This window comes from Osmerus eperlanus, chromosome 1, assembly GCF_963692335.1.
Source record: "Osmerus eperlanus chromosome 1, fOsmEpe2.1, whole genome shotgun sequence".
NCBI lineage: Eukaryota > Metazoa > Chordata > Actinopteri > Osmeriformes > Osmeridae > Osmerus > Osmerus eperlanus.
In genome coordinates, this window is record NC_085018.1 from 15,110,784 (window position 1) to 15,138,551 (window position 27,768).

A 27,768-nucleotide genomic window follows, 5' to 3' on the forward strand; every position below is an offset into this window, starting at 1 on the left:
ATAGGAGAAAAAGAGGGACGCGGCAAAAGGGGGAGTTAGTTGAAATTGAATTGTAGATCGAGGGAGCCTCTCTCCTGCTTCTTCCCTCCCTCCTTTATTTATCTCATGGTAAACCACGCCTCTCTCCTTTCACTTGTCAGTGCATCTATAACATAGAGCTGTCTGCACAGGGCTGTGTGGGGGTTAGGACAACCACTCACAGCCAGCCAGGACTCAGCAGGGGCACCGGACAGCACAGGGGCTGGGACGCGGCCGGAGCAGGTGTGTGTTTGCGTGCGAGTCGACCGAGCTGTGGGTCCCTGTGGAGCCGCGCTCTACGAGGGACGTCGCTCCTGAGGAGCTCAGCTTGAAGGTAGAGTACTGGAGCTTTGCCCTACTTTCCACTTCATCACTCCCTTCCACGGCTCTCTCCCCCCTCATGTGAGACTTCTTCATGTTGCTGCTAATGGTGCTGTCTAAGTGTGCAGCTGTGCACGCCCCAGTCTGTGACATGGCAAGTGGCTCTCCACTACTACCGTGAGGAACTGCTCTGCCGTTTGTCTCCTGCTCTCGGTCAGCTCCACACTGACACACGTTGAGGGGAACAACAACAATGAGAGGCTGCTCCTCAGAGTGTGAGGAGGCTCCGGGGGTCGGAAGGGTCCTGGTTCCTAGACAAGGGCTGTTTGGAGTGTCTCCGAAGTGGGTTTGGTTCTGCTCGTTGTTGGGGCGTAGCTACGGCTCTTCTTGGTTTTCTCGGGTTATAGCAGACGCGTTACCCTTTGGATTCGGACTCTTTGTTAGTTGTCTGAGGAAATAACATTGTTGAACGGAGCACATGATGTTTGATGTGTATTTATCAAGGGCAGTATTCCCAAAAAGAACACATACAACGCAGGTGTAATTCAAATCATACCTGACAGAATTATCCCTCAAGATTTATAAACACTATGCAGGTCTACATATTTGTAAACATATGTTGAACTGACTCCATTTCTCCCATCAGGGTTTGGCAAGAACATGTGACTAAGGCAGTAGGCTAACAGGTTAGTCAGCGCGAGCAGCTCTTTAATCACTGTTTGGTAAGAGGCTTTGCTGCTCAAGCGGACCAGGTGCTGTTCGAGCGCTTGGAGGTGTGTGTGTGTGATGTCACCTGAAGCCTGAAATATTCATTACCGAGACGGGATGGCTGGACAACATGTCCAGAGGAGATGGAGGTGATGCGGAGGGATGGAGGGATGGAGGGATGGAGGGATGGAGAGTTAGAAGGATTGTGGGATAGAGGGATTTCGGTTGGAGGTGGCGCAGCTTTACAGATCTGTGCTTTCAAAATGTATTATTTACTGTGCACTATGCTGTTGGAGCTAACCCCAGATCAACTGGCCTCTTTTCTCCAGCAGACTGTGAGCTTGAGAACGATGCTCCCACTTAGTCTACCTGTCAGCTAACCCCCTGGCACTGTGCTGCTTCATGTAACCCGCACACAGGCACACACCACACACATTCAAATGTATTTCTCAACCTTTCTATCTCTCCCTTTATCTCTCTCCTTCTTTATCTCTTTCTCTTGCTGTCACCCAATTAAAAGTTCCCAGAGTTGCTACTGTGTACTTCTCCTCATGAACACTTGGTAACACTTTATTTCGAAAGTGCCTCTGTAGACAGTCTCTTAACCATCAAGGATCAATTAGTTACAAAACACTTCTCCTGCCAAGTTATTTTCTCGCACTCTTATTCTGTGTTCACATCTGTAATATTTAGAATAGAAATCTATTTTTATTTCTTTTTTTCCATCTCTCTACCCTTTCCCTGCATATGTCCACTAAAAAACTCATGAACACACACACACTCACAGACACACACACGCACGCACACGCACACACACACACACACACACACACACACACACACACACACACACACACACACACACAGCTTGACCTTGAGCCCTGTTAGTATTGTTTACTGTAACTCTGAATTAATACCAAGCCAGGCTTACAGGATCCCAGCACAGACAGTGGTTGACATGCTGTTAGACTCACGGATGTCTGTCCCTCGCTATTGGGAAAACACGCTGCCATGAATATTTATGCTATGCTAATTGTGCGTGTGGAAGCTGTTGACAGTGTTGATTAAAGCAGAGGACATGTCTGCAGTCTCCCCTCAAGAGGAAGTGGTATTGACAGGCCCATTGTACCCTAACCACAGGTCCTTCCCACAGGGGCACCGAGTGACAGGTGGCAGATATCAGTGGCAGCATCCAAGGTGACACTGCTGTTGACACCGCTGCCTCTGCGGGTTGATGGTGGAGGCTCACTTTACTTTGCTGCTGCACTCTAAGTTAAACACAGTGGTCAGAGTGGAGGCACACAGCCACACGCACACATGCACATACACGAGCACACACACACAAACGGTACAGTCAGTACCTGCTTCTTCCCACCCTTGGAAGCCTCTGTTCATCTGTATGTATGCCCAGTAGTGGGTAGGTGTTGTGATGTGAAACCATGTGGAGATCAGGGTGTACATCTGAGCCCAGCAGGTCCACTCGAATGATCTTGACCAACGGATGCTGATTGAGCTTTGAAGATTTGTTGATGACATGAGATGTCTTTTGATGACATGGTATTTGAGCTTGTTGCGTTGGCGTGTGTATTTGTGTGTGTGTGTGTCTGTCTGTGTGTCTGTGTGCAAGTCGCGTGCGTGACTCGGTGCGTGTGCACACTCGCTGTGAGTTTTACGTGTGTGTGTGTGTGTTTGCGAGGCCTCAGGAAAGGGATTTCCATCTGTTATCTATGTGAGCAGTACAGCAGTTTAGGTGTCCCACTGGGAACTGTAATGACACCCTGCTGGCAGGAGAGAGGAGCCATCAGAGTCTCTCTCAATGGAGACATATCCTCAGTGAGTCCCTCCACAGTGGACTTATCAAACACTCCAGCTGTCAGTAGGATACCAGCCTCTCGTGAAAAACATCACTGCTTCTCTCAGCTCCTCTGATCAGGCGGAGATGCTCGGGTCGGCCCTGCCCTCCAATCCATGTCGTGAATTATTCATGAGAATATCAGCCATGTTTGTCAGATTGGCCAAGTTAGGCGTCCTCATCACAATCCCAATTTCCTTTCTTTCTTCTCCCACAGTGTATGGAATCCTTCTCTTCACTCCTCTCTGTAGTCTTTTGTTTCCCACCGTGCTGGTCTTCATATCAGCAACAAACAAACATTCACTCTTCCACCAGCTGAAACCAATCAATGATGGCTCTCAGATAACAGCAGTGCTAAGTGGTCCTTCAAAACAATAATTACATGAGTACAGGATGCAGAGGTGGAATGGAGATTCATACTATATGCAACAGGAAGTGCAACAGGGATGTGTGAAAAGCTCAAATATAGATTGTTTTGTGTTTTGGTGCGAGTGAATTGACTATAAAGGAACTGTGTCTGTGTTTTCATTCAATTCAATCTGCATCTCTCTCTCTCTCTCTTTCTCTCCTCTCTCTCTCTCTCTCTCTCTCTCTCTCTCTCTCTCTCTCTCTCCTCTCTCTCTCTCTCTCTCTCTCTCTCTCTCTCTCTCTCTCTCTCTCTCTCTCTCTCTCTCTCTCTCTCTCTCTCTCTCTCTCTCTCTCTCTCTCCCTCTCTCTTTTTGCCAGTGGTCCCTGCATTAGCGTTAATCTCTTCCCTCTCCTCCTACCCCTACCCTCCTCCTCCTCTCCCCCCTCTCCTCCTACCCCTACCCTCCTCTCCCCCCTCTCTTCCCACCCCTCCCTCCTCATCTCGCCCGCGGTCCCCGGGGGTAGAACAGCCATTGTGGTGTCTAATAAGGTTTATGGAATTACAGATCTCTGGAATTGGATTTTGTCACTCCACCAAAGCACGGGGATTAGTGGTTTACTGCCCAGTGCATTAGAGCCTCAGTGACCTGGAACTGAACTGCTCAGGTTACCGGTCCTATGGATACACCGAGAGGTGGACAGACACAGGGTCTGTCTTCTCTTTTCCTGTCCTCTCTCCTACTTTTCTCAACTCTCACTGTATGTGAGGCATGTTATTTATTCTACCCCGGTGCAGATAGAGGTCATATTCACATTTATACATCCTCAGCAGTTGTACTATATATTGTAGCCCAGGCCAAGTTTTTAGGGGAAGTATTCTTCTTGGGGATGTTAAGATGTCTGGTGTTTTCTCTCCTGGTTGTGTTTAATGAAGTGTGGCATTCACACATGAACCCTAAGAGCTGCGATAGCTCAACACTGACACAGATCGATCCTGCTGTTATTGTTGAATAAAAATTCAGCAAAAACCAAGGGACTTTAAGAATACAGTGTGTGAAGAGAGGGAGAGAGAGAGAGAGAGAGAGAGAGAGAGAGAGAGAGAGAGAGAGAGAGAGAGAGAGAGAGAGAGAGAGAGAGAGAAGGCAATAAAGAGTGTGGGTGAACTTGGCAGGAAGAAAGTGCTCTTTAGAAGCAGTGGTTGGCTTAGTCAACTCTTAATTGGGGTAGAGACAGGGTTGAGCAATCAATACTGGGGGAGAGGGGTAACTGCCTGACGTGGGATCAATCAGGGTCTGACTAGGAGGGATCACACAGCTAATCACAGAAACATGGCCTGGGGCTCCTTCTCACTCATTTCTAGTCCAGTCTGGCCTGAATCTCACAGACATACAATCCAGGAGAGACAGACGAATATATTCTGTATAATTATTTGAGGACACCAGCCTTAAGATCCTAAAAGAAGACACACCAGTTCATGAAATCATATATCTAGACCAGCGAGGACTGGTAATTGATAGTGAAGAATATTTTCTTGGAGTTTAAATATATTACTTGGAGTAAAAATAGCCCCTTCCTCTCCTTCCCCTGGGTAATAAGTATCTTTTTGCGCTGTCACTTTGTGATGTATCATTCTTTCATCCACATCAAGGACAAGGCTAGGTGTCGCATTTTCTCTCCATGCCACACTGGTCACATCTCCTTGTCACCTAGAGCTTGCTTATTCCTCTCCCTCCTCTCCGGTTGTACAAATTAAATCTGTCACTCTTTTATTTCAGTGAGGACAATGAACAATGTTTTGTTTTACCTGATTCAGTGGATACCGTATACAGTGTCTGCAAAATATTGGTTGTTTGTGTTATGGCAGGCCAAATCAACCATACATTTAAAGAAAAATATGACTTTTCTATGTTTTTGTCAGGTGATAAATTATATTTTTTTCACATTTTCCTGCCTCTAGCCCAAAACAGTCTGCCTTAGAAGTGGCAATTCTTGGTGCATTTGGCCTTGTTACACACAAAATATTGCTGCCTACTTTAAGATCAATTCACTATTCCAATGGGAACAGAGTGAAACATTTGTTGAGAAACATTCTTGTTTTTTTGCGGGGAAACTGCTGAGCAAACAGAGAGTGATGGACTGTACATTCCCTGGTGTTGTGGGGATGGACTTAGCACTGTTGACTGCTGTACAGAGTGGACAATGACAGAAAACCAATCACAACACAGATCAGATAACTGTAGCTCTGTCATCACGTCTTTACAGGCAGACAGGGAACAAAGCCTTCAGCAGGCTGTAAAAAGTTCAGAAATAGAGAGCGTTTGACACAGCTGCTTGATGAGAAGGGTATGGTGAGCACTGTTCCTCATTCTGACACTCCGTTTGAAGTAAAATTGCTTTAGTGCATGTTACAGAGAGAGACACGGTGTGAGTGATAAAGCGTGATCATAAAATATGGTAATTCATTTTTATTACGAAATGTCACACAAGAAAGTCACTGTTTTAATAATTCACAAGAAAAGTACTGTGGTCGTGTCAACAAAGTTCTATGAAACATTTTTGAAACACCGAGACATTTACTTGGACATCTTAATTGTAGAAATATGGATCCAGATACAGAATGTATTGAGGTCTTTAAATCATGCTGTGAACACTGTACCTTATATCATATATAGCAGACAATTATATCCATGGACGTATGGGGGGGACTTGAAGCAGCTATCTCTTACTTAGTCAAACTACAATGAGCAATTACCCATCCCCATCATCACAATTGTTAAAAGCAGTGTTTTGAAATCAAACAAACGTTCTATCATGCTCTGGGCATATGTGAGGGAGGAGTGGCGATTGGGAGTGTCATCTGCCCAGAAGGACTCAATAGTGGCTGGCGTCTGCGGAGGAGAGACAATGGAGCAGAGCATCTGTTGGGGATGATTCCAGATCTGTAGCCTGCTCAGAGACGCTGCGTGGAAGATCTAACATGGAGAATGGTCCTCACACCCCCTGAGCAGGAGCAGCAGGAGCAGCAGGATCAGAGGCCATCCAGTCTGATCACTCGTGTTCTCCATTGCCTTCAGATCCTGGTGCCCGGAACTTGACTGAAACAGAAGATCACAAGAACTTTGTTGAGCTTTAAGGTACGTCTTATTTTTTGTTCTCTGTGGAATACAAACTTTTTGGAGTGTGTGTGACAGAGACATCTTTACATGTTTGATCTTAACATCAGAAGGGCGTGGGAGTCATAGTCTGGTGATGTACTAGACTGTTGCCTAACTAGCTGTATTCACATCCCAGCATTCAGAAAGAGCACAGGCTCGTGTTAGTGGGATATATCCACAGATCCTGTAGACCTTAGGGGAGTCAAACAGCTCAGCAGGCCACTGTTAACACAGCTGCCGTTTACCACAGAGAATAGACCATCAGTGCTAGACTTAATTTGCACATTCAACCCTTTTCTGCATTGCCTACATCAACTCACTGAAAGGGTTTTGACTAATAATGCAGTCTGTGAAAGTTTTTTCAACCAATGTAGGTCAGCCCTATAACTGATGGTTAAGCTTAAAGAGAGATGCCCAGACTGTGTGATTTGGAACTCAATGCATAGATGTATATCACAAGTTTTGCTGACAAACACATGATGCTAAAACTAACAACACATAGTACATTTTGTGCTGGACATCACAATGCTGTACTTACAATGTAACGCTGTCCAGGTTAATTTACACTCGTTAAGGTTGTGATGACAAAAGATAACACATTACAGATATTTCTCAGAAATGTCTCTAACCACTGAGAGCAGATGCCTTCCAGTCGTTTCAAAATTATGGTGTTTAGGATGTCCTGTTCTGAAAAGGCTAATATGCTTCTCTGAGTGGTTCAAAAAAGAGATGGAGGAGGTAATTGCTTCTGCGGGCTCTTGATGCTGTAAGGGGAAGACAGGTGAAGGAAAGCTCTTTGGTGAGTTATTCTGTTTGAGGCCTGAACCCTTCAGTACCAGAATGTGGAGTTACTGTTCACCGTCCCCTTTCTTCCCCTTCTCCTGGCTGGCAGGGAAGCCTGCGGCAGGGCCAGACGAGCTGAGAGAAAAAGTCTGACAGGAACTCTTCAAAGGCAGAGTTCAGCAGCAAGTGTTGGAAAGTTTCAGGTCTTTTTATTCAATCACTGTCCCCTCGCAAACCCTGTTTCTGTCGGGAGAAATTTCAAGGTTTTACACGTCTTGCAGGGAGTTGCGTAAGGTGATTTCGATACCTCGTGACAAAGGGGCCTCCTCACTCTGGGCTCCCTGAGTCTGCCTGTGCTGGTGGCTGTTCCTCCCCAGACTGAGCTGCATTCCTTCTCATCTCTTTTACATCCCCCATTTTCCAGACCAGCAGCATTCACACCCCTGGCCTGCTCTGGCTTTCTAGAGCCCTGCTTGCCCACTGAGGAAAAGTCAAATATTAAAGTGGTCTGTTGTGAGTGACCTAATTGATTCATTCTATTGGGTGCACACACAATAGGCTGACAGCAGGCGATAGCAAGCTTTGTCAACATTGGGCTCATTGCCACCTCTCAGGAAGGCACCCCATTAAAGCCCTAGTGAGTGTGCCAACCCACTGGCCACACACAGTCGCCCCTCAGTGTGCCAGCCAGGCATTAAGGGTGGGACACAAATGTTGCTCATCTCTCTTTGTTTCTCTGAGCTCCTTATCAGCCGGGCACGAAGTCTGGCTCAGTAACTTTAGTAGGAGACTGGAAACCCTGTGTGTGTAAATGTGAACATGTGTATGTGTGTGTGCCTTGGTGTGTGTACGTATGTGTGTGGATGTTTGTGTGAGTCTGTCTGTCCATGTATGGTCGGTCGGTAGGTAGGTAGGTACTTTATTTATCCCCATGGGAAAATTGCGGATATCCGTGTAGTTGTACATATGCAGCCCCTTACTGCAGTAAGGCATGTTGGCTTGCATAACCAGTCCAGTAACTGAAGCAGATCTGGGGCGATGGTGCTGAAAATATGTTTCATCTACAGAATGGTCTCACAAATGGCTTTTCTTAAATCCCAGACTCTCCTGCTGCTAATATAATTGCTGGAATAGGTTTTAAATACAGTTGTAATTAACAAGCGTCGGTGGGGCTTAGGAGACACAGAATGGCAGCTACTTAACCTCCCCAGGTTCTTTGGAAGGTTTGACAGGCAGGGATGTCTTACCTAAAGTTTTAACGTATCCTCTTGTTGCCTTTATATGCAGCAGAGTCATTCATTAAATCGAGCATAAAATATAACATAGGTCTCCAGAGTCTTCCTCACGTAACTTGTCTCTCCATCTACGTTTACTGTGGATTTATGGGATATTTTATGTTGGCTTGAATTGCCTTCTCTCCTCATTTAGCTTTAGTGCTTTTATACTCCACATGTTAGAGTGCAAGCAGGCTCCTTGTCCAGTACATTACAGGCTGTTTATAATCAAAGACATGCCCACGTGACGTTTTCTTCATGAATCTCATTGACCTTTTGCTGCATTTGATCCATGGAAAAGGGTTCCAGGCAGCTGTAACTCCCCATGGTTGAGTAGCTGCGTGTATATCCTGTCCTGTCGTGTATTTTACTGGCCATCTGAGCATAGTGACCCAGACAGGTCATATAAAGAGAGGATCGGAGAGAGACAGCCATCGTTGTGGTAATTACTTCATTAGGGTAATGGGGCTGTGCTCTTTCCTGTGACACGGCACTAATTACGATACAAGGTTGATGAACTTCATCAAAGCTTTTCTAATTTTCATTTAATAAAATGAGGGGAGAGGAATGAACAGGTTATGATCGACCATCAAAAGGAAGTGTAGTTTAAAAACATAATCTGAACCTTTACAGTTTGCATCTAGTGTTTTTACAGAGCAATTCAGTATGTGACATTTCCAATACATCTTTTACAGATAATGTGTTCATTGTCTCCTGTGTACATTATTCCTCAAATTTCTTGTTTTTTCACCCCGGCAGAGGGAAAACTCCCATACGTCCATGCCTGTCTTGCCATGTGTCTATCCTTTTCCCCAGCAGTCCCAGGGGACAGTGAGGGGGGCAGCAGCATTAGGATCCCAGCCACAAAGCCCTGGTAGCACTGTGAGGATCTGACAAGCGCCTAACGGAGGACTAATAGTGGGAGCTGTAGTCACAGCCCATGCCTGACCTTGACATGGGCTGTGGTTACTGCTGCGTTACTAGGTGGTGGTGGAGGGGGGCTGGGGGTGGTGAGATCACAGTAGGAAGGTTAACAGCCCCCTTCACTTAGAGAATGCAGCTGTGTATCTATATCTCTCTCTCCCGGTTCTCTCCTCCTCCCCGGTTCTCTCTCTTCACTCTTTCTCTTCTCTCTCTCTCTCTCTCTCTCTCTCTCTCTCTCTCTCTCTCTCTCTCTCTCTCTCTCTCTCTCTCTCTCTTTCTCTCTCTCTCCGCCTCTCTATTTCTCTTCCTCAAGTTGTTTGCCCTCACTTGTCCAATCAGTGCTTCAAGGTCAGTTTCTACTTGCTGTGAGATTGTGTGTTAAAGCACTTGATTTAATCTTCTCTCTGGTTGTCTGCGCGCATGTGTATAAGTGTGTGTGTTGGGGCCCATCACTTCCCCAGTATAGATTACAGAGGCAGCTCTGCAGGGAGAAACAAATGATATCATTATCCAGAGGAGGTCCACCGATGCTTGATCAATCTGAGCCTTCATTAAAAGCCTGCCAGGCATCTGCAACCCTATACAATATCAATAGTTGAGCCGCGCCACAGAGACAGAACGAGCTGTCCTGCAGGTCCCTGGCAGCCTGACTGTCGTTACCATGTGGGCTACCAGCCAGATGCCCCCTTACTGGGCCACTTAGCCCCATGTGCCAAAACACAGGTCAGGACAGACAGACAGATGGGGTGTCTGGTCTCGGCTGCTGGAAGGAAGAAATGGGGAGGGACCTGAGTGTGCAGGACCCAGATAGTGAGCCAAACAGGTTTAGTGGTGGCAGCGTGTTTCTGACTTTCTGGTGACAGGGACTGGCAAGGCAAGCGACCACCTAAAATACATGTTATAAAACATCCACATCCATGCACTGCTGTTGAGCAGGTCATGGCTAATTGCCACCTAACATGACCAACAGGAGGGAGAGAAATAGAACTCAGACTGCCCAGGGGAGGCTTGCAGTGGAAGGGGTCAGTGCAAGGAGCCATCAGTAGTGCTGGGTCTAGGTTTTGTCCCTAACCTACTTTTTCGTGACATGGGAAGTATGCAGGTCAAAGGCCCAGGTTTGGAAAATAAGATAGGATTATTTGGGTTTTGAGTTGAGATCAATCAAAGCAAATCAAAACAGCTTGGACAAAGTAATAATTTGGATGCAATCCAAGATTCGATTCAAACTCTTCAAACGGATTTGGCATGGAGCCCATCATTCTCAGTGGGAAAATTACAAACACTGAAAGGTGCTCTGTTGGGACTCCCTACCAGGGCTAACGGCGGCATATAAGTGGGCACTGGTAGCCTATCTGATTCAAGTCTTTGTGTTCCCATCTCCCCCAATAGTCTTAACCCCCTATGTGGCTCTGACAGGGTTTGGGGGGGGGGTTTCCAAGCCAGATAATCTTCCGACAAAGACTAAGAGAAAGAAGAAGAGAGAAGAGGGGATTACAGTAGAGAAAAGGGGAGTGAAGAAGCAAAGAAGTGGTCTTTGCCTCTCCATTCCCTCAGGGCATGCTTAACAACAGATCAGACCATCCCCACGGTGCCCACATTACCATTAACAGAGCTGGATGGCCCTGCTCAGGGCCACGGGGCTGAGTGCTGACAGACCACAGAGCTGGACCGGGACCCTGGAGCACTAATCCTGGCCCAACTAGGAAGCCCTGGGAGATATCTCTGCTCTCAATGGAAAGACAACTGGCCCCAAAGGTCACCTAAAATAGTTAAGTCTACAATCACTGTTAGCAGTGCAGGATAACTTGTGTCACGTCCCCTTAACAGTGAATGGATTTATTTGTGTTGTCTGTAATTTATGCACTGTGGGGTAGTGGCTATTTGCTGAAATGTGAAACCAATATTGTTCGTAATGATCATTATGTGGAGGCGATTACAAGTTCCCCTTTCTGCATGCCCCTAATTTGATGGCAGAAGAGTAATGGGTGGTAATTAAAAGGAAACAAATGACAGTGTTGAGCCAGGTCCTGTGGCACTTTGGGAACATTCCTCTAATTTGATCACCACAATGAAACCTGCATTAAGGGGGAAATAAACAAAAGCAAAACATATGAACGCAAATGTGGACAGTGCTGATCATTGCAGCAACAGTTCATCAGACAGCCATGTTCTCAGGCTGTGATTCGTACAGAACCAGCACAAAATTGATTTCCCCCATCTTCCTCTCTCCGTATCCTGACAGTACGATGGCATTACCTCGGAGCACATAGACTGCAGCATGGTGACAGAACGATGGTTAGAGCCGCAGGACAATAAGCCTACAGTATGGGTCTGTAATCCCTGTAAGTGCTACACACAGCACAGCAGGGGGGCTTTGCCTCTGGTCAATAAGTGCCAACAAGGAACCCAATCCCTCAGCAGGTCGTCATGTCCAGCAGCTTCGTCACAAGTTTCAACTGTCCCCCCCTGTTTCCCATGCACATCACAACACCACGGACAAAGAGCGAACACTTACTTACTGACTCCGAAATCGCCCAAACCTTTCTCACCACCAGAACCCAACCATTCAATTAGGAACTGCATAGTATTTACTAAACACACCATTCACAGTTTCTTATTCTTGTCCTCCAAACCCCGTAGACTTGGCCTCTGGGGGCTGCACCCAGCTGAGGCACTATCGAGGCTCTGTTTGTGTTTTCTCTACCACCTCCACGTTCTGTTTGGGGTTTCTCGACGCGTACTATGGAGAGCATGGAGGGGGGCTAAGTGGCCTGACCCCAGCGGATCACCTCACACAGCCGTGGCCCCCCCCAATCGACACTACTCCCAGACCACCACGCTCGGCCTGCATACCGCGCTGTTGCCGATGGAGACGGAGCGTTTGAAAACAGGAGGCGAGACTGAAAAGAGCTCAGCCCGTCCCCTGGGATGACGACCGAATGGAACGTGTTCTTCTTCTGGACGTCTCCTGTATCAAGTTCCTACGTTGTTAGTGAAGCACCACAAAGAAAATACAACAAAAACAAGCCAATAAATATGACGTATCAGCTGTACTACAGGGCTGAGACAATGGATTATTTGTCCTCTGGTGCTGTGAGGGGAGACATAGTGAAAACCACGTAATTTTCTGGTTTCTTTGTTCATTTCCTAGATGTTCCACAGATGATTATCCCTCGTTGTCTTCCATGGCAAATTCTAACAGCGATGTTTCAAGTCTGATGTCCTGTGTTGTGCGTTTGTAGTCCTGCTGCAGGGAGTTTGTCGGAGGTCTTTGTTCGCCTGGGAGAGCTTGTGATGACTGGGGGCTTCTGTCTGCAGTCAGACCATCCGACTCCTCTCCTCCTCCATCTAGAAAAACTAATCACAAGCATCTCATATTTCTTTGTGTCATTGAAAGCATTCAGAAGATGAAGTGTGATGTGGGTGATGGATGACGGAGATGAGATGATTTGTGTGCGGTTGGGCGGGGGAGCAGGGGGGCGTGTGGGGGGGGGTAGTTTGTGTGTTTGAATGTTCTATCTTCTGTCTTAGTCAGAACACATCACAGAATCACCCCTTATCTGGAAGGAAAAGAAACAAGACTCATTGGAGGATTAATGATGTGTTAGGTGTTGGGGCTACACACATTCATACATCACTTTCTGGAGCTCACTCTCACAGACTAGTACAGAGGTCTTTAGGGGCTGTTCCTGTGCTGCAGACAGAAATACTGAACCTCTGGGAAATACTCTGTCTCCTGCAGATTACTAGATTCACACACAATAACACACAAACCACACTCACAAAAAAAGTTTTGCATAAAACTCAGTTCAAATATTAATTACATTTTTTATCAGTTGTAAGAACTCACATTTTACTCAGTTTTCATTCCATCATTTGTGTCTGTGTATTCAAATGGAACCTTGGTTTGCAGAATCCGACTGTCAGGCTTTAACAAGGGTGCAGAGTTGATGAGAAATCTAAATTAAATCTTTTCCATGAATGTGGGTAACCACAGCGGTGTCTGGCATCCTCCCAAGCCATTTGAAGTTATTAAAAATTACAAGCTCTCTTATGAAAATAATGTGTAAGTGTTGTTGTTGCTGAGCATCAGTGGGTTTGTGATTGAGATTGGCCTCCGGCCAGGCGGGGCTGGGGTGGACTGTGGTGGGCTGGGCTGTGGTGGGGTGGGGTGGGCTGTGGTGGGGTGGGGTGGGCTGTGGTGGGGTGGGGTGGAATGGACTAGGTTGGGCTGGGTTGGGGTGGGGTGAGGTGGGCTGTGGTGGGCTGGGCTGGGCTGGGGTGGGGTGGAATGGACTAGGTTGGGCTGGGCTGTGGTGGGCTGTGGTGGGCTGGGCTGGGCTGTGGTGGGGTGGACTAGGTTGTGCTGGGCTGTGGTGGGGTGGAGTGGACTAGGTTGGCCTGGGTTGGGGTGGGGTGGGGTGGGTTGGGGGGTCTCTGTAGTGACCTGGCAAAGGACGTTTTTTTAAAAGTCATTGAATCAGTGTTCACTAATTAAGAAATAATTGATTTGGAGGTAATCATCTGTTTGAACAATCTAGGACAATTCAGCAGTATATGTTATACCGGTTTAGATTTGTGTAAACCAGTATTGGTCGAGAAGTGGAGGCATAGTGAGTGAACAACGTCAGAAACTACTGTCCTGGACACCAGGTACATATAGACATTGTTTATTATCACTGGTGGTGCAATGATAAGCAAGCGGAACATACGGGTCTATTTTCTAAAGCTACATTATCATGAAAAAGAGGCCATTAATCTACAGTATTCAGTATCCCAACCTGTACCCTTCCCCCAACATACCACATCTCACATCACACACACACTTTCCCTTTAGAGAAAGTTACTTCCACATAGAGACATGTCATTGCAGAATTTGCATCTGAATACTAACTTTTGTTAGTAAATTCAAGGGTCCTTGGTGAATTTGCACATTGGGTCCACATCTATACAACCAAATGGAAACAAAGTCGCACATTCCCAAAGCTCTGCCTGGCTCAGTTATGACCAACAGTGTGGTTGGTAGTATTGCAACAGGGTGCTGTTGGAACTGGGAGTTGTTTGTTTATGCATCCTTGGCCATCTCTACTGTTTGTTTAGACATAACAGACAGAACATTTATAATTACAGTTTAAGTTCAACAACTCCATTATGATTCTATTTAATTTTTCCTATCTTCTATTTCTACTGGAAGCCCTTAGACTGTAAATCCAGTCATGGTTTTCTGTTTGGTAAGAACAGACAGGAGTAGAGGCTGTCTTGTTTTGTTCTCCATAGACGACGCCTGAAGCTAGCTCTCTTTCTCTTACAGACAAATCCACAGTCCATTTTGAGCTTGTAGGCTCCTCCATATTTTATATGCATTATAAGACTGCTTGGACTGATTAAAATATAAGCAAGCACATGCATCATGACTTCAATATGAAATAAGAGAGTTTTTCTTATTTTCTCACTTTCGCTCATTTCATCTCTTTCTCCCAGGAGACTAACATGGCTGGCATTTATCAGACCACACAATATGACAAGCCCAAGGTATTCTATTTATAGGAAAACTGCATGAACTCAAGCACAATGTTCTTTCCTTATTGTGTTCATTTTGAGTTTTCTCTCAGGTTGGGCTTTTGATCTGCATGTCATGTTGTTGGGCAGCAGGGATTCTGTCTCAGGGTCACTAATGTGACTCATAGTGTGATCTGGCTCTACTGTTGTGACATTTACATTTCACTCTTTTCAATAAAAGATAACCATCATTAACATTTCATTGGGAGTGCACTTTCTGTTTTCCAATGTCTTGTTTATATGGAGAAAAATTCTGTGCACATGTACTTCATTCTTGAACTACTTGCCTCACAGACAAACAGCACAGCAACCTTGGAAAATATTTGTGATAGTCTATTGAGTCCACAGAACTTATGACCTCTCTCTCTCTTTGTCTCTCTGTCTTTCTCTCAGTCTTTCTCTTTTTTTCAATCTCAATTTCAAACTCTCTCTCTCTCTCTCTCTCTCTCTCTCTCTCTCTCTCTCTCTCTCTCTCTCTCTCTCTCTCTCTCTGGGTGTCTCTCCCGTAATGTAAGAGTTCTGCTGAGAATCATATTTACTCATGTACTGTGTTGTTGGTTGCTGCTAAATGGCTAGATTTCTTTCACCCTGTCACATGAAGCTGAATCAGCACTGCCACATCACTCTTCACTTAGTATAAAGAGCTGATCTGGGCAGCATTCATCCCGACTCCCCGGGACACTGGCTTTAAATCATCCTATCCTGCCATCACATTTTCTGAGCCTGCAGTACAGACAAACACACATCATCCCTCATTGTGGGTTTACGACAGACGCTATCCAACTGCCATTCAGTCATATGTTTATTTTCACGCATTTTCACAAACCATATACCTACTTGAGTTATGTACTAGGCTTCTCACTCCAGCCAACTAAGAGAAATAAGATACAAGATGCATTTAAAATAATTATCCTAATACTAAATAATGAGAGAGAGAGAAACAAAGAACTACAGAGAAAGAAAGGAATGGAGTGAGAGAGAGAGAGAGAGAGAGAGAGAGAGAGAGAGAGAGAGAGAGAGAGAGAGAGAAGAAAAGAGAAAATAAAGGAGTGTAACTGTCAGTTGTAACTGATTAAAGACACTAATCCGATCAGTTCTCCTACCGAGGGAATGTGCTGGATCTCCAGAGAATCATTCTCCCACATCTCCACCGCCTGTCCACATCAATAACTTCACATTCACAAATAAGCTATTGATGTATCACACAGGCCTGGGAAATGCAGCTGGAGGATTCTAGTCAATTCTTCCCATATACTCTTTACTTTCCTGTCATAAACTTCCTGTAACACTTTCCAGTGAGTGGCAATAATCAGTTGGACCATCAATGCTGCTTCTTCTCTCCAATGGCACGAATACCCAAAGGCAGACACTAGCAGAGAAGGGTTTTCTTTTAAACAAAACTATTCCTTTATCTATTGTAAATGTCCTGGCAGCCATTTTGGCAAGGCATTTACTGCTGTATGGAGACAGAGCTGTTTAAGTGTTTTTTCCTTTCACTGGGGTTTTTTGTGCGGTTTTCCATGTTGTCGTTGTTTTGTTTTTATCCCTGCCAGTGATGTGAGGAGAAGAGCTGGATGGAGAGGGTAAAGGAAGAGAGAGAAGGACGAGCTGGGAGAATTTAAAACAGCAAAGTGCCCTGGGTCAGACCTGATGTATTCCTCTGGGAGGGAAGAATGCCCTGAAAAACAGGAGGAGGAATTAAGGCTGAGCTGATGCAGCTGTTTGTGTGAGTGTGTATTTGTGTGTGTGTGTGCGTATCCTGAGAAGGAAGGCGATATGTTGGGAAGTAGGTGAAAGAAGGTATCCTAAGTGGCGCTCTACAGAATGTATTTAAGTTGTAAAGAGACGCAGGAGGTATAGTGCCACAAAGGCGGATCTGCTTGGATTTGGGTAAGACAGGGTTGCATTTGCATGCAGTACTTTCCTGTCTCGGGGGAAACATTTTGTGGAAGTGATTTGTGCTCTTTGAGCGAATGTCACTAGGCATCAATACTGTGAGGAAAGAATACCTTTTCTCTCCTGGATGAAAACATGCAGTTGGTTTTTTGGATAAGTGTGTGTTTATGTTTGTGTGTGTGTGTGTGTGTGCGTGTATAGGCTTACAAGGCTATGGTTAGTTGACCTGATTTTTCTCAAACCTCTAGTACCTTTAGAAAGGGTTGTCCCCTCAAGTGATGTTCAAAAAAGTGGTCCCCGTCAGACATAAAAACCAGTCTGTGTGTGCTTGTCGGCAAGAATGCATGTTTGGTTAGAATGGTGGTGAATGGCCCATGGTGAGTGGAAGTCGTTGTTGTTGAGCTGTGTTTAGTCTCACAGCAAGCCAGTCGCTTACCTGTTGTTTCAGTCCTCTCACAGGGACCATGCAGAGGCCATTCTCATCCTCTGTACCCCACAGAGCCAGGCTGACACACACCCCACACATGCCCCTGGAGGGTGAGCCTGTATGTCCTTAGGCCCTGGTCGTGCATCAGGAAGTGTTGTATTAGACCATATAACATCAGTAGTTACTGCACATCACAAGTCACAGTGGGACTTTAGTACAAAATGTGAATCAACAAACAAGAAAATAACTGACATTTTGTTTTGAGACTTAAACAAAAAAATGTGTCTGTCTGTATTTCCACGTTGTTGAAGAAATATTCTAATAGAGTAACTAGAAATAGAGTGTGATTTCAGCACGCAGCACAGGAAGACATGTCGTAGGTTGTTTATGGAGGGAGGGTAACCATCTGAGCACCATCACTGTCACATTATTGCTTTATTGCTCCATTGCTTCATTAACGATACACAGCGTGAAGCACACTGTACCAATTCTCAAGTCAATTCACTTTTATTGAGCACACAGGTTTTCACGTCTATAAAATATGCATTTCACTTCTCTTCGGAAATAAATGTCCAAATATTGGTTTTGTACCTGCATTCATCTTCTCCTGTGTTTGTGTACATGTCCTGTATGTTCAAAGGCCTCCTTTTAGCCACGCTTACCGATGCTCCCCGATCTCTGTATTGGCATTCTGTATTTACACGTTGCTCCTCCTGTTCCTCTCCTTCACCTCTGCTCTGCTAACCCTCCTCTGGGGCTCGGTGGAGGCTGATGGCAGCCCTGGCCCCTGGGCCAGCACCATTAGCTCCAGACCGCCAGCCATGTGTTCATCAGCACAGATCGTTACGCCGAGCCAGTGACACCGCTCTAATGCATCATTAATGATTGATTAACGAGCGGAGCTCAAACGAGGGAGTTTGTACGGGGAGCGGATGGTAATGGCCCTGCTCGGGTCACATCTGCGATTTTTCATCTAATACGTGAAATCGGGGTGTTTTGACTCTTGAGATTTGGAAATAGATAGGTGGGTCTGTCAGGGTTCATATGATATCCAAAACTGAGTCCCGTTCTCTCCCTCCCTCCCTGTCTCTCTCTCTCTCTCCAGCGTGAGCGAGGGGGTTGGCCTCTCCTGCAGTTATTGGGAGGTCACCACAGGTCAAAGTGATGGCAGGGTGGAGGCTGAGTGGGCCCCGCCTCCTCCTCCTCCTGGGGCTCCTGGCCCTGACCCAGGGCTCCTCCTACCTCTCTGGGCAGCGCCTGCGCTCACGCCTGCAGAGGGACCGGCATGTCCGCAACGTCAGGCCCAACATCATCCTCATCCTCACTGATGACCAGGACATCGAACTGGGTGAGACACTTTAGATCACTAGATCACTATCGGCGATGCGTAAGTGTGGGAACGTTTGTGTTTGTGTGCGTTTAAACGTGTGTGTGTGTGCATGTCCATGAGAGAGGTTAAGGATCTCTTTTGTCACTGTAACAAATTGTCCCTCTCAAAGTCAAGTGCCCCATGGCCAACACCACTGTTGGCAGGGAGTGAGTGGCCTATGGCATCTATTGTCTGTGTGCCAGACCCTGGCCATATCCCTACCCGTTTAAGCCTTTAAACTGTGGATTGGGTTGGGGTGGCTGCATAATGGCCAAACTGACACCCTTTGTCCCTCTCTGATCGCTGGTAAGGAGACCCCTATTGAAATGCAGGAATTTATGGTTGAGCATCTGTTTCACTAAACAATCAGCATCAGCCTAAAAGCCTTTTGCCGCACATGAATTTAAATGGGCTTCGCTCCGCACAGAAAATCTCTCGCCCCTTTTCGCTCTCAAATCTCCCCTCCATCTTCTTCCCCTCACCCTTCCTTTGCTCCCCTTCTACTGTGTCCCCTCTCCTCCTCACCCCCCCCCCTGTCACCCCCTCCCCTCCTCCCCTCTGTGTTTCTGTCCCTCAGGTTCCATGCAGGCCATGAACAAGACTCGTCGTATCATGGAGCAGGGAGGCACCCACTTCTCCAACGCCTTCTCCACCACTCCCATGTGCTGCCCGTCCCGTTCCTCCATCCTGACGGGGAAGTACGTCCACAACCACCACACCTACACCAACAACGAGAACTGCTCCTCGCCCTCCTGGCAGGCCCAGCACGAGCCGCATACCTTCGCCGTGCACCTCAACAACTCAGGCTACAGGACGGGTAGGAAGCCTTTTGGAGACAGACATCCAGACACACACACCTGCATGGCGTACGTGCGATAAGTCGTGTCTTCTCGTATTGTTCGCATTCGGAACTGTCTCACTTTCTACTCCATCATCCACTCCTCCTGCAGCCTTCTTTGGGAAGTACCTGAATGAGTACAACGGCTCGTATGTGCCCCCTGGCTGGAAGGAGTGGGTGGCCCTGGTCAAGAACTCCCGCTTCTACAACTACACTCTGTGCAGGAACGGAGTCCGTGAGAAACACGGCAACAACTATCCCAAGGTCTTAGCCCATGTCCCATGATGCATTGCGGTCTCACAGGACAGCAGCAGCAATTGACGGAAACGTCGAGTGCATTCCTTTGGAAACTGACGTACGCTTCATCCTCACTCTCCAGGACTACCTCACTGATATCATCACCAATGACAGCATCAACTACTTCCGAACGTCCAAGAGGATGTACCCCCACCGGCCAGTCATGATGGTGCTGAGCCACGCTGCCCCCCATGGCCCGGAGGACTCTGCGCCACAGTACAGCAGCACATTCCCCAACGCCTCACAGCACATGTAAGGAGTCTACAAGGAATAACGCTTCAGCTCAGTCATTTCTAAACACTCTTGTCTAAATATTGTCCTTGTATCAAATAGTAGGCTCTTGTCGTGTTCGTGGCGTTGTCTTGGAGTGTGTACCTGAGTGACTGTGTGGTGCCCTTGGCAGATTGAACTCTCCCAGAGGCCCCTGGGGGGAAATCCAGGATGGCAGTAATGAGAGAAGTGTTCTCCGTTCCTTCTCTGCTGCCAAAATAAATCCCCTCAGCATCATTAACAAACCGTACACAGGCAGGATACACAGTCTACTTGGGTATACTCAGCAACGGTGTCTTTAATGGCAACTTTTAATTGCTTTTTCCCAGTAATGTATCCTCCCCTGTGGGATTTTGACACGCCTTCTTAAATATTATATACCCTATATCTACTCATGTTGCTCTCTCTCTCTCTCTCTCTCTCTCTCTCTCTCTCTCTCTCTCTCTCTCTGTCTGTCTCTCTCTCTCTCTCTCTCACTATTTCCTCTCTTTTCTCTCTCTCTCACTACTTGTCCTTATATTCCTTCTAGAGAGACAAGTGCATTCCTCTCCTCCACACCTCCAGCAAGAAACTTTCCTCCACAGACACCACAGACCCTCTCCTTTGTCGGAATCTCTAGTGGGGCTCAGTGCTTCTAGGCTGTAAATGATTAGCATTCTCTAAAAGTTAAATCAATATGCTTTAAACGTTAAATATGTTCGCCTCCAAGATCTCATTCAATATTTAGCAGTGTTTATTATGAAATAATTAAGGTTCTAATCTGCTCCTGAGTTAGGTATTGATTAAGTGCTTCTCCCGTGTATGCAGACATTGATCAGTTCAGCAGCTTGTTGCCTTTTCATGGTTTGTGAGTACAATCTGAATCATTTTGAGGCTACCTTGGAGGCTTTGTGGATCAGCCCATTACAATCACGTTGATGTGTGATTGCTGTTGCAAATGCAGGAATCAAAACAAAATGAATGTGTGTACACTCCCAATAAAACCAAAACAATTATTCAAGGCCACTCAACGAATCGTCATTCAACTCAGAACAATACACCACACTAATAGGTAACGCAACACGGTATATCACAAAAAGTGTCAGTCCAATTTTCCATCCATGTGTCTTTCAGAACACCCAGCTACAACTACGCTCCCAACCCAGACAAGCACTGGATCCTGCGCTACACCGGCCCCATGAAGCCAGTCCACATGCAGTTCACCAACATGCTGCAGCGCAGGAGGATGCAGACGCTGCTGTCTGTCGACGACAGCGTGGAGAAGGTGGGACAGACACACCGACAGACAGACAGACAGACAGACAGACAGACAGACAGAGAGGCAGACAGACAGAGATGCAGACAGAAAGGCAGACAGACAGACAGACAGAGAGGCAGACAGACAGACAGACAGACAGACAGAGAGGCAGACACACAGACAGACAGACAGACAGACAGACAGACAGAGAGGCAGACAGACAGACAGACAGACAGACAGACAGACAGAGAGGCAGACAGACAGACAGACAGTCAAACACACAGACAGGCAGAGATCTGTGCCTGATTTTTCATTGTATCTTTGTTGAAAAAGTGCTAGGGACCCCTAGGGGGTTTTTCAGCTGTGTGTGTTCTCCTCAGGTGTATAACATGTTAGTGGAGACTGGAGAGATGGACAACACCTACATCATCTACACCTCCGACCACGGATACCACATTGGCCAGTTTGGACTGGTCAAGGGCAAGTCCATGCCCTACGAGTTTGACATCAGAGTCCCCTTCTACGTACGAGGGCCCAACGTGGAGGCAGGAGCCATGTGAGGGGCCGCACCGAATAACATCTGTAGATTAGCCATTTCGATTCGCTGCTCCATTGTCGATGACGTGGCGATACAGTTGTAACTGAAAGTTCACACGTTGCTCGTGTTGAATTTTCAGCTGAGCGGTTGTGTATCTCTGCTGCAGAAACCCTCATGTGGTGTTGAACATCGACCTGGCGCCCACACTGCTGGACATGGCCGGGGCAGAGGTGCCCTCGGACATGGACGGCAAGTCCATCCTCAAACTCCTGGACACGGACAGACCTGTCAACAGGTGACTTCATGCTTAACAATGGGTTATACTTTGTGGTGGAACTGGACACTCACCTCGACAGGGAGGACATTTACAATGACTTCCATGCTTTTCTTTAGGTTCCAGTTGAACAAAAAGGGAAAAGTGTGGAGGGATTCATTCCTGTTAGAGAGAGGGTGAGGATCTCCTTCATTGGCCATCAGTTGAACATGTTTGTATTTCCATCATAGTAGTAGCCTTAATCCTATGAGACAACATCCTGTCCACACAGGAAGCCTCTCCATAAGAGGTCTGATGGAAAGGAAGTGTCCCAGGAGGAGAACTTCCTGCCTAAGTACCAGCGGGTGAAGGACCTGTGTCAGAGAGCAGAGTACCAGAGCTCCTGTGAACAGCCTGGCCAGGTCAGTGGACATACACGGGCTCACACATACACAGGCTCTCTCACACACACACAGTTACATACACACACATACTCCTCTTCGCTTACGCACTCGCACATGCACACAAGCAGCGGTACATACACACTAACAGCATGGCCAGGTTGGTTGACCATGCGCTAGTCACACACACACATAGACACACGTGCACACACACGTTTGTGTTGATCTACAGATTTATGTCCTCCTTCCTTCTGTGTGTGTGTAGAAGTGGCAGTGTGTGGAGGACCCTTCTGGGAAGCTGAGGCTGTATAAGTGTAAGGGCATGGCCAGCCTCTTTGCCCCTCGCATGCAGGCTCTGATGGCTGCTGGGCCTATGAGCTATGGCCACATGTCCAACTCTGACTCTTGTAACTGTGGCCCTCTGGGCATCAAGACAACACCCGTGAAGAGGAGGAAACTGCTCACCAAAAAGAGTGAGCAACTCATGCATTCTGTTTCGGAAATGGTGTGGTTGTGCCACCCAGTGGCAACACAAGGTAGTGCAGACACACACCACCTCAACCGCCAGTCACACTTTCTTACTGTTGTGATCCTGACAGAAGGAAAGTCCACTAAAGGTCTGTCTAAGAACCGCTGGGCTCGCTCCATCCCCTTTGATCTGGACGGGGATCTGTTTGCTGTGGACCTTGAGGAGGGGTACCGGCCTGTGGGCCCGAGGAACTCCAGCTGGGAGAGGCAGAGGATGACTGGAGCTGGGAATGGTGACATGGAGGATGAGGAGTTTAGTGGCATGGAGGTGACAGCCAGACCTACCACCAGCAACAGCCTCACCCCACCTGCTGCTCTCAAAGTCACCTACAGGTGTGTGTGTGTGAGAAGGAGAAAGAAAGGGAGAGAAAGAGAGAGAGAGAGACAGAGAGAGAGAGAGAGAGAGAGAGAGACAGACAGACAGACAGACAGACAGACAGACAGACAGAGAGAGAGAGAGAGAGAGAGAGAGAGAGAGAGAGAGAGAGAGAGAGAGAGAGAGAGAGAGAGAGAGAGAGAGAGAGAGAGAGAGAGAGAGAGAGAGAGAGAGAGAGAGAGAGAAGGAGAGAGTCAGGGGGTGTTGACAGTATCTGTCTGTTTACTCTGCAGGTGCTCCATTCTGATGAATGACACAGTCAAGTGTGATGGAGGCCTCTACAAGTCCCTGCAGGCATGGAAGGATCACAAGCTCCACATCGAGCACGAGGTACTGCCCCAACGGCTTCCTCCCTGGAATGTTCCGGACACGCCTGTCACTGCTGTTTTCCACTCCAACTGTCCTGGTGTGTTTTCTCTGTGCATCAGATCGAAACCTTGCAGACCAAAATCAAGAACCTGCGTGATGTCAAAGGTCATTTAAAGAAGGTCCGGCCGGAGGAGTGCCAGTGTAACGACCCCAGGTCTGAGTCTGGACTCAAACACAAAGAAAACGATCTCATGTTTTAACTGCACATACAGGATGCACAAAAACAATCCTTAGAGCACATGTTGACATTTATCAAAACGTGGCTTTTCCACATATAAATAAAGCTCCTTATCTAGGCTGGCCAAAAGATGTTGTCATTCACGTGTTGTTTTCCTCCTTTCAGTTACTTGTTCAAGAACAAAGGGTCTTTCAGACTCAACACAGGTCGCATCCATTCACTCAAGTAAGGTGGTGCGTGAAGGGTACTGAAGGTTATGCTGGTTCATGTGTTTTTTCCTCCACTGACTGTGTCTGTAATGGCTGTGGGTGCTCAGCAGAATGCCCTCGAAGCAGAAGAAGCAGTGGCTGATGAAGGAGCAGAAACGCAGAAAGAAGCTCCGTAAACTACTCAAGAGGCTACGCAACAACGACACCTGCAGCATGCCTGGCCTCACCTGCTTCACCCACGACAACCAGCACTGGCAGACCGCCCCCTTCTGGACAAGTATGGCACTGCAGACCATTTGAAATCCTGTCATGCTGAACGTTTTGGAGTACGATTTTATTCGCAATGACACGATGTGGTTATTGCATGTATGAGGAAGGCTTGTAATTGGTCACCTGAATGTCTCTGTTCTTGCCAGTGGGCCCGTTCTGTGCCTGCACCAGTGCCAACAACAACACATACTGGTGTCTCAGGACCATCAACGACACTCACAACTTCCTGTTCTGCGAGTTTGCCACAGGTTTCTTAGAGTATTTTGATCTTAACACTGACCCATACCAGGTATGTATTTTTAAGAGTTTTTTAAATTCTTTTGTTTTACTTGTTTATACAGCTGTGTTGCTCCGTTCTGGAGAATGCTGCTTGTCCGATAGTTAACACACAACATACTAGACAAATATGAACTGTGAAAGTTATGTGGTTTCTCTAAAACAGTGACAATCGTATCCAGGATGTAGCCTTTTCACTGATGCAGTGCCTCTTGTTGTTTATGGACACATTATTCTCATGGCATTTCTGCAGCTGATAAATGCTGTCAGCAGTCTGGACCGCAATGCTCTGAACCAGATGCACCAGCAGCTGATGGACCTGCGCAGCTGTAAAGGACACAAGCAGTGCAACGCAGAGAAGGGTAAGTCTGACAGACACAAACATCACCTGGTTATCTGTTTGTTTACTTAACTCCGTTATTTATTTGTTTTACAGGAGGCAAAGAGCGAAACTCCTTCAGTGAATACAGGTACCCAAGTTTTCTTGGATTGATCTTATATGGTCTTGCCCTTCGTTCTTGCCTTTTTCCAAATGCTTTTCTACAAACTGTTTCCCAGAAGCCTTTGGTTGTTACAGTTTATTGATGCTTGCAGCTGCTGACACCCTCTTTGCACTGAGGCCTAATTGCTTGTCTCTGCTGTTTATTTGTGCATATGCGTACGTGTGTGCGTGTACGTCTGTGTGTGTATGTGTGTGTGTGTGTGTGTGTGTTGTTAATGCACATGCGTTTGCCAATGCACGTATGTACGTGTTGTGCATGCTTTAGGCCAGTTCATCGTCGAAAGAGGCCAAAAGTGAAGAAGCCCTCCTCCAAATCAGTGTGAGTTTGTCATCCCCCATTTGTTCCTCTCAGTTTAGCCAATCTCCCCCTCTCCTCCAGTAGAGCTCTATCTATCACTTTCAAATGACCCAGAGGCATGCCTTCTTCTAACAATAGTCCATGCTTCTTGTTCTATGCTTCCTAGAACAAATGTAGGGATCTTTAAGTGCAGTGCGTTCAAGGCATCAGTACAACCTCATGTCAAAGTTTGTCATGTGTGTATTCATTTCATTTAGCAGATGCTTTTATCAAAAGTGACATACAGTATGGGGGGGGGGGGGGGGCGACCTGCAACCTCTTGAACTCTATGCAGTCAAGTGCTTCAACCACTGAGCTGCACCCTCATTTTATGCAGATTAAGAATTGTCTTTGTCATGAGTGTCTCTGTCCTTGTTCTGTCTTTGTCTCTCATTTGGGCTTTAGGAAAAGAACTACTGTACCCACAGATTTCAGTAATTGCTTAAAGTAAACCCTTCCATCCATCTGTTTTACCCACACAGAGGGCAGATTTGGGAAGGATGGGTGGGTTAAACACCTGGACCTGTCCTCCACACTAGCTCTATCATCTTCTGCGAGGGAGGCTGAAGAACCTGAGGATCTTGTGGGGATATCACTGGAATGTAACCTCATAAACCATTACTGTAGGAGTTCATGGAGAAGGCCTGGACTGATATAGCTACCAAAATATTCTCCAAACAGAGGAAATGTTTAAGTCTATGGAACACAAAAAAATGGATTATTGTTGCCTCTTTCCCCCCTCATACTGAATAAACACTCTTCCACTCAGTCAAGCTCACTCACAGGACTGTCTCTCATCTAGTAACCAACATCTCCCTCTGTCAGGCCCAGCAACTCTGGTAGATTCTTGATTTTGTGCGGTTTTAAGTGTCCATTCTTGATCATCATGGTATATCAATTGCCTGTAAGCTTTTTTATTGTCCTGTTGAACTGGAGGAAAACAGATTAATAAATGTGAGGTGGATGAAATGTCAATGGTGCTGCTACAAACTGCTGTGGATCATCTCCTGGTGTTTCACCCTAAGGCTCTACTACCACACAGGAGAAGGATATCTGTCATCACTCACACTTTCACCCTACTGTACAGACATACAACATGAAGAAACTCTTCTCATCACATCATTTCCCTTGGACCACAAACTTCTGGATGTTTGCTGCATTCTTGTATTATAGCTCAAATAAATGTTGCTTGAGTGCCAGTTATGATTGTTTTACCTTATAGAGAGGGTTGAGAGATGATGGGGCATGACTGTACAGTCAAAAGGATCAAAAAGCTAATTCTAATGTTTTTATCACAGACTCTTATCAGGACTACTCACCCGAACACCCACACTGAGAGTCTGCAAACCAAACTCCTTAACATTAGTCAAGTGGCAGAATGCTTATGGTACATTAGTGAATGATATTTTATTGCTTTGCATTGTTCATGCCCTGGTAGGTATTCAGTAAACTTAGTTTGTTCAGCTTGCAATACATGGTGCTATGATAACAATATGGAAAAAAAGACTTGCTGTATAGTATGTATTTGAATGTATGTTGTGCAATTAATATAAATGTTTACAATATTTTTTTATAATACTGAAAGGAGGCAGACCTCTCTTGTACCTGGGATTATTTAAGACGACATTATTACCTTTTAGATGTTGTTTTCTGTTAGTGTCCGTTTTTTGGATGTCAAAACTGACTTCTGGAAAAGCACTTACAAATTATTAGTGAAAATAGTAACTGTAAAATTAATGGATTTGTGCATAAGAATGCAGATTGTGATCTTTTGTCATTGAAATAATGTTGCTTTCTCTTTTGCTCATTCAGCCTTTTCTTTTCTTTTATCAGTATTAGGTGATATATTATATTAGCCTAATTAGACAGTAATAAAGTGTTGATTTGCCACATCCATGTTTTTGCTACTTTTATCTGGCTGGTATTTTAGTCGAGTAACATGCAACAAGTCGCACTTGCCAGCAGGTGTCTCTGCCACCCAAAGTGTATCTAACCACCGAACCACAGACTTTAAGAGATTAGAAGAGGGATTCAAGAGATAATTAAAAATATACATATATTCGATTAACTTTTTTTTTTACTTCTCAAAATAGTCTAACCTGTAGGCCAATACTAATTAGGCTACTGTGCACATACTGGTAATATCGTCAGTGGAACTAAATGTCACTTGTCCCGTGAGTGGCCAGTGAGTAACAAACAGGAGGGAAGGGCGGGGGTGCCGCCCGCACCGGGCGGGGACCCCCATCGTATTTCAC

The 27,768-nt window shown here is 46.3% G+C and overlaps 1 protein-coding gene across 6 annotated transcripts; it reads left to right on the top strand.

Annotated features, from left to right (window-relative positions):
* sulf2a (sulfatase 2a) lies at window positions 1–27,405 on the top strand. 6 transcript variants are annotated; one of them, XM_062462589.1, is made up of 22 exons: window positions 1–352; window positions 6,322–6,381; window positions 18,371–18,613; window positions 19,212–19,451; window positions 19,585–19,736; window positions 19,852–20,021; window positions 21,153–21,303; window positions 21,657–21,832; window positions 21,981–22,109; window positions 22,208–22,264; window positions 22,360–22,489; window positions 22,734–22,941; window positions 23,068–23,329; window positions 23,606–23,702; window positions 23,801–23,895; window positions 24,085–24,144; window positions 24,236–24,405; window positions 24,545–24,687; window positions 24,928–25,036; window positions 25,111–25,144; window positions 25,442–25,495; window positions 25,996–27,405. In XM_062462589.1, the coding sequence occupies exons 3-22, from the start codon at window positions 18,430–18,432 to the stop codon at window positions 26,024–26,026; spliced, it is 2,652 nt and encodes an 883-aa protein (XP_062318573.1). In that variant the 5' UTR covers window positions 1–352; window positions 6,322–6,381; window positions 18,371–18,429; the 3' UTR covers window positions 26,027–27,405. The 6 variants fall into 6 exon arrangements, with proteins under 6 accessions (XP_062318573.1, XP_062318582.1, XP_062318608.1 ...); XM_062462616.1 differs by having other exon boundaries at window positions 3–352; window positions 24,239–24,405; XM_062462598.1 differs by lacking the exon at window positions 6,322–6,381.
* Window positions 27,406–27,768: the final 363 nt, after the last annotated feature.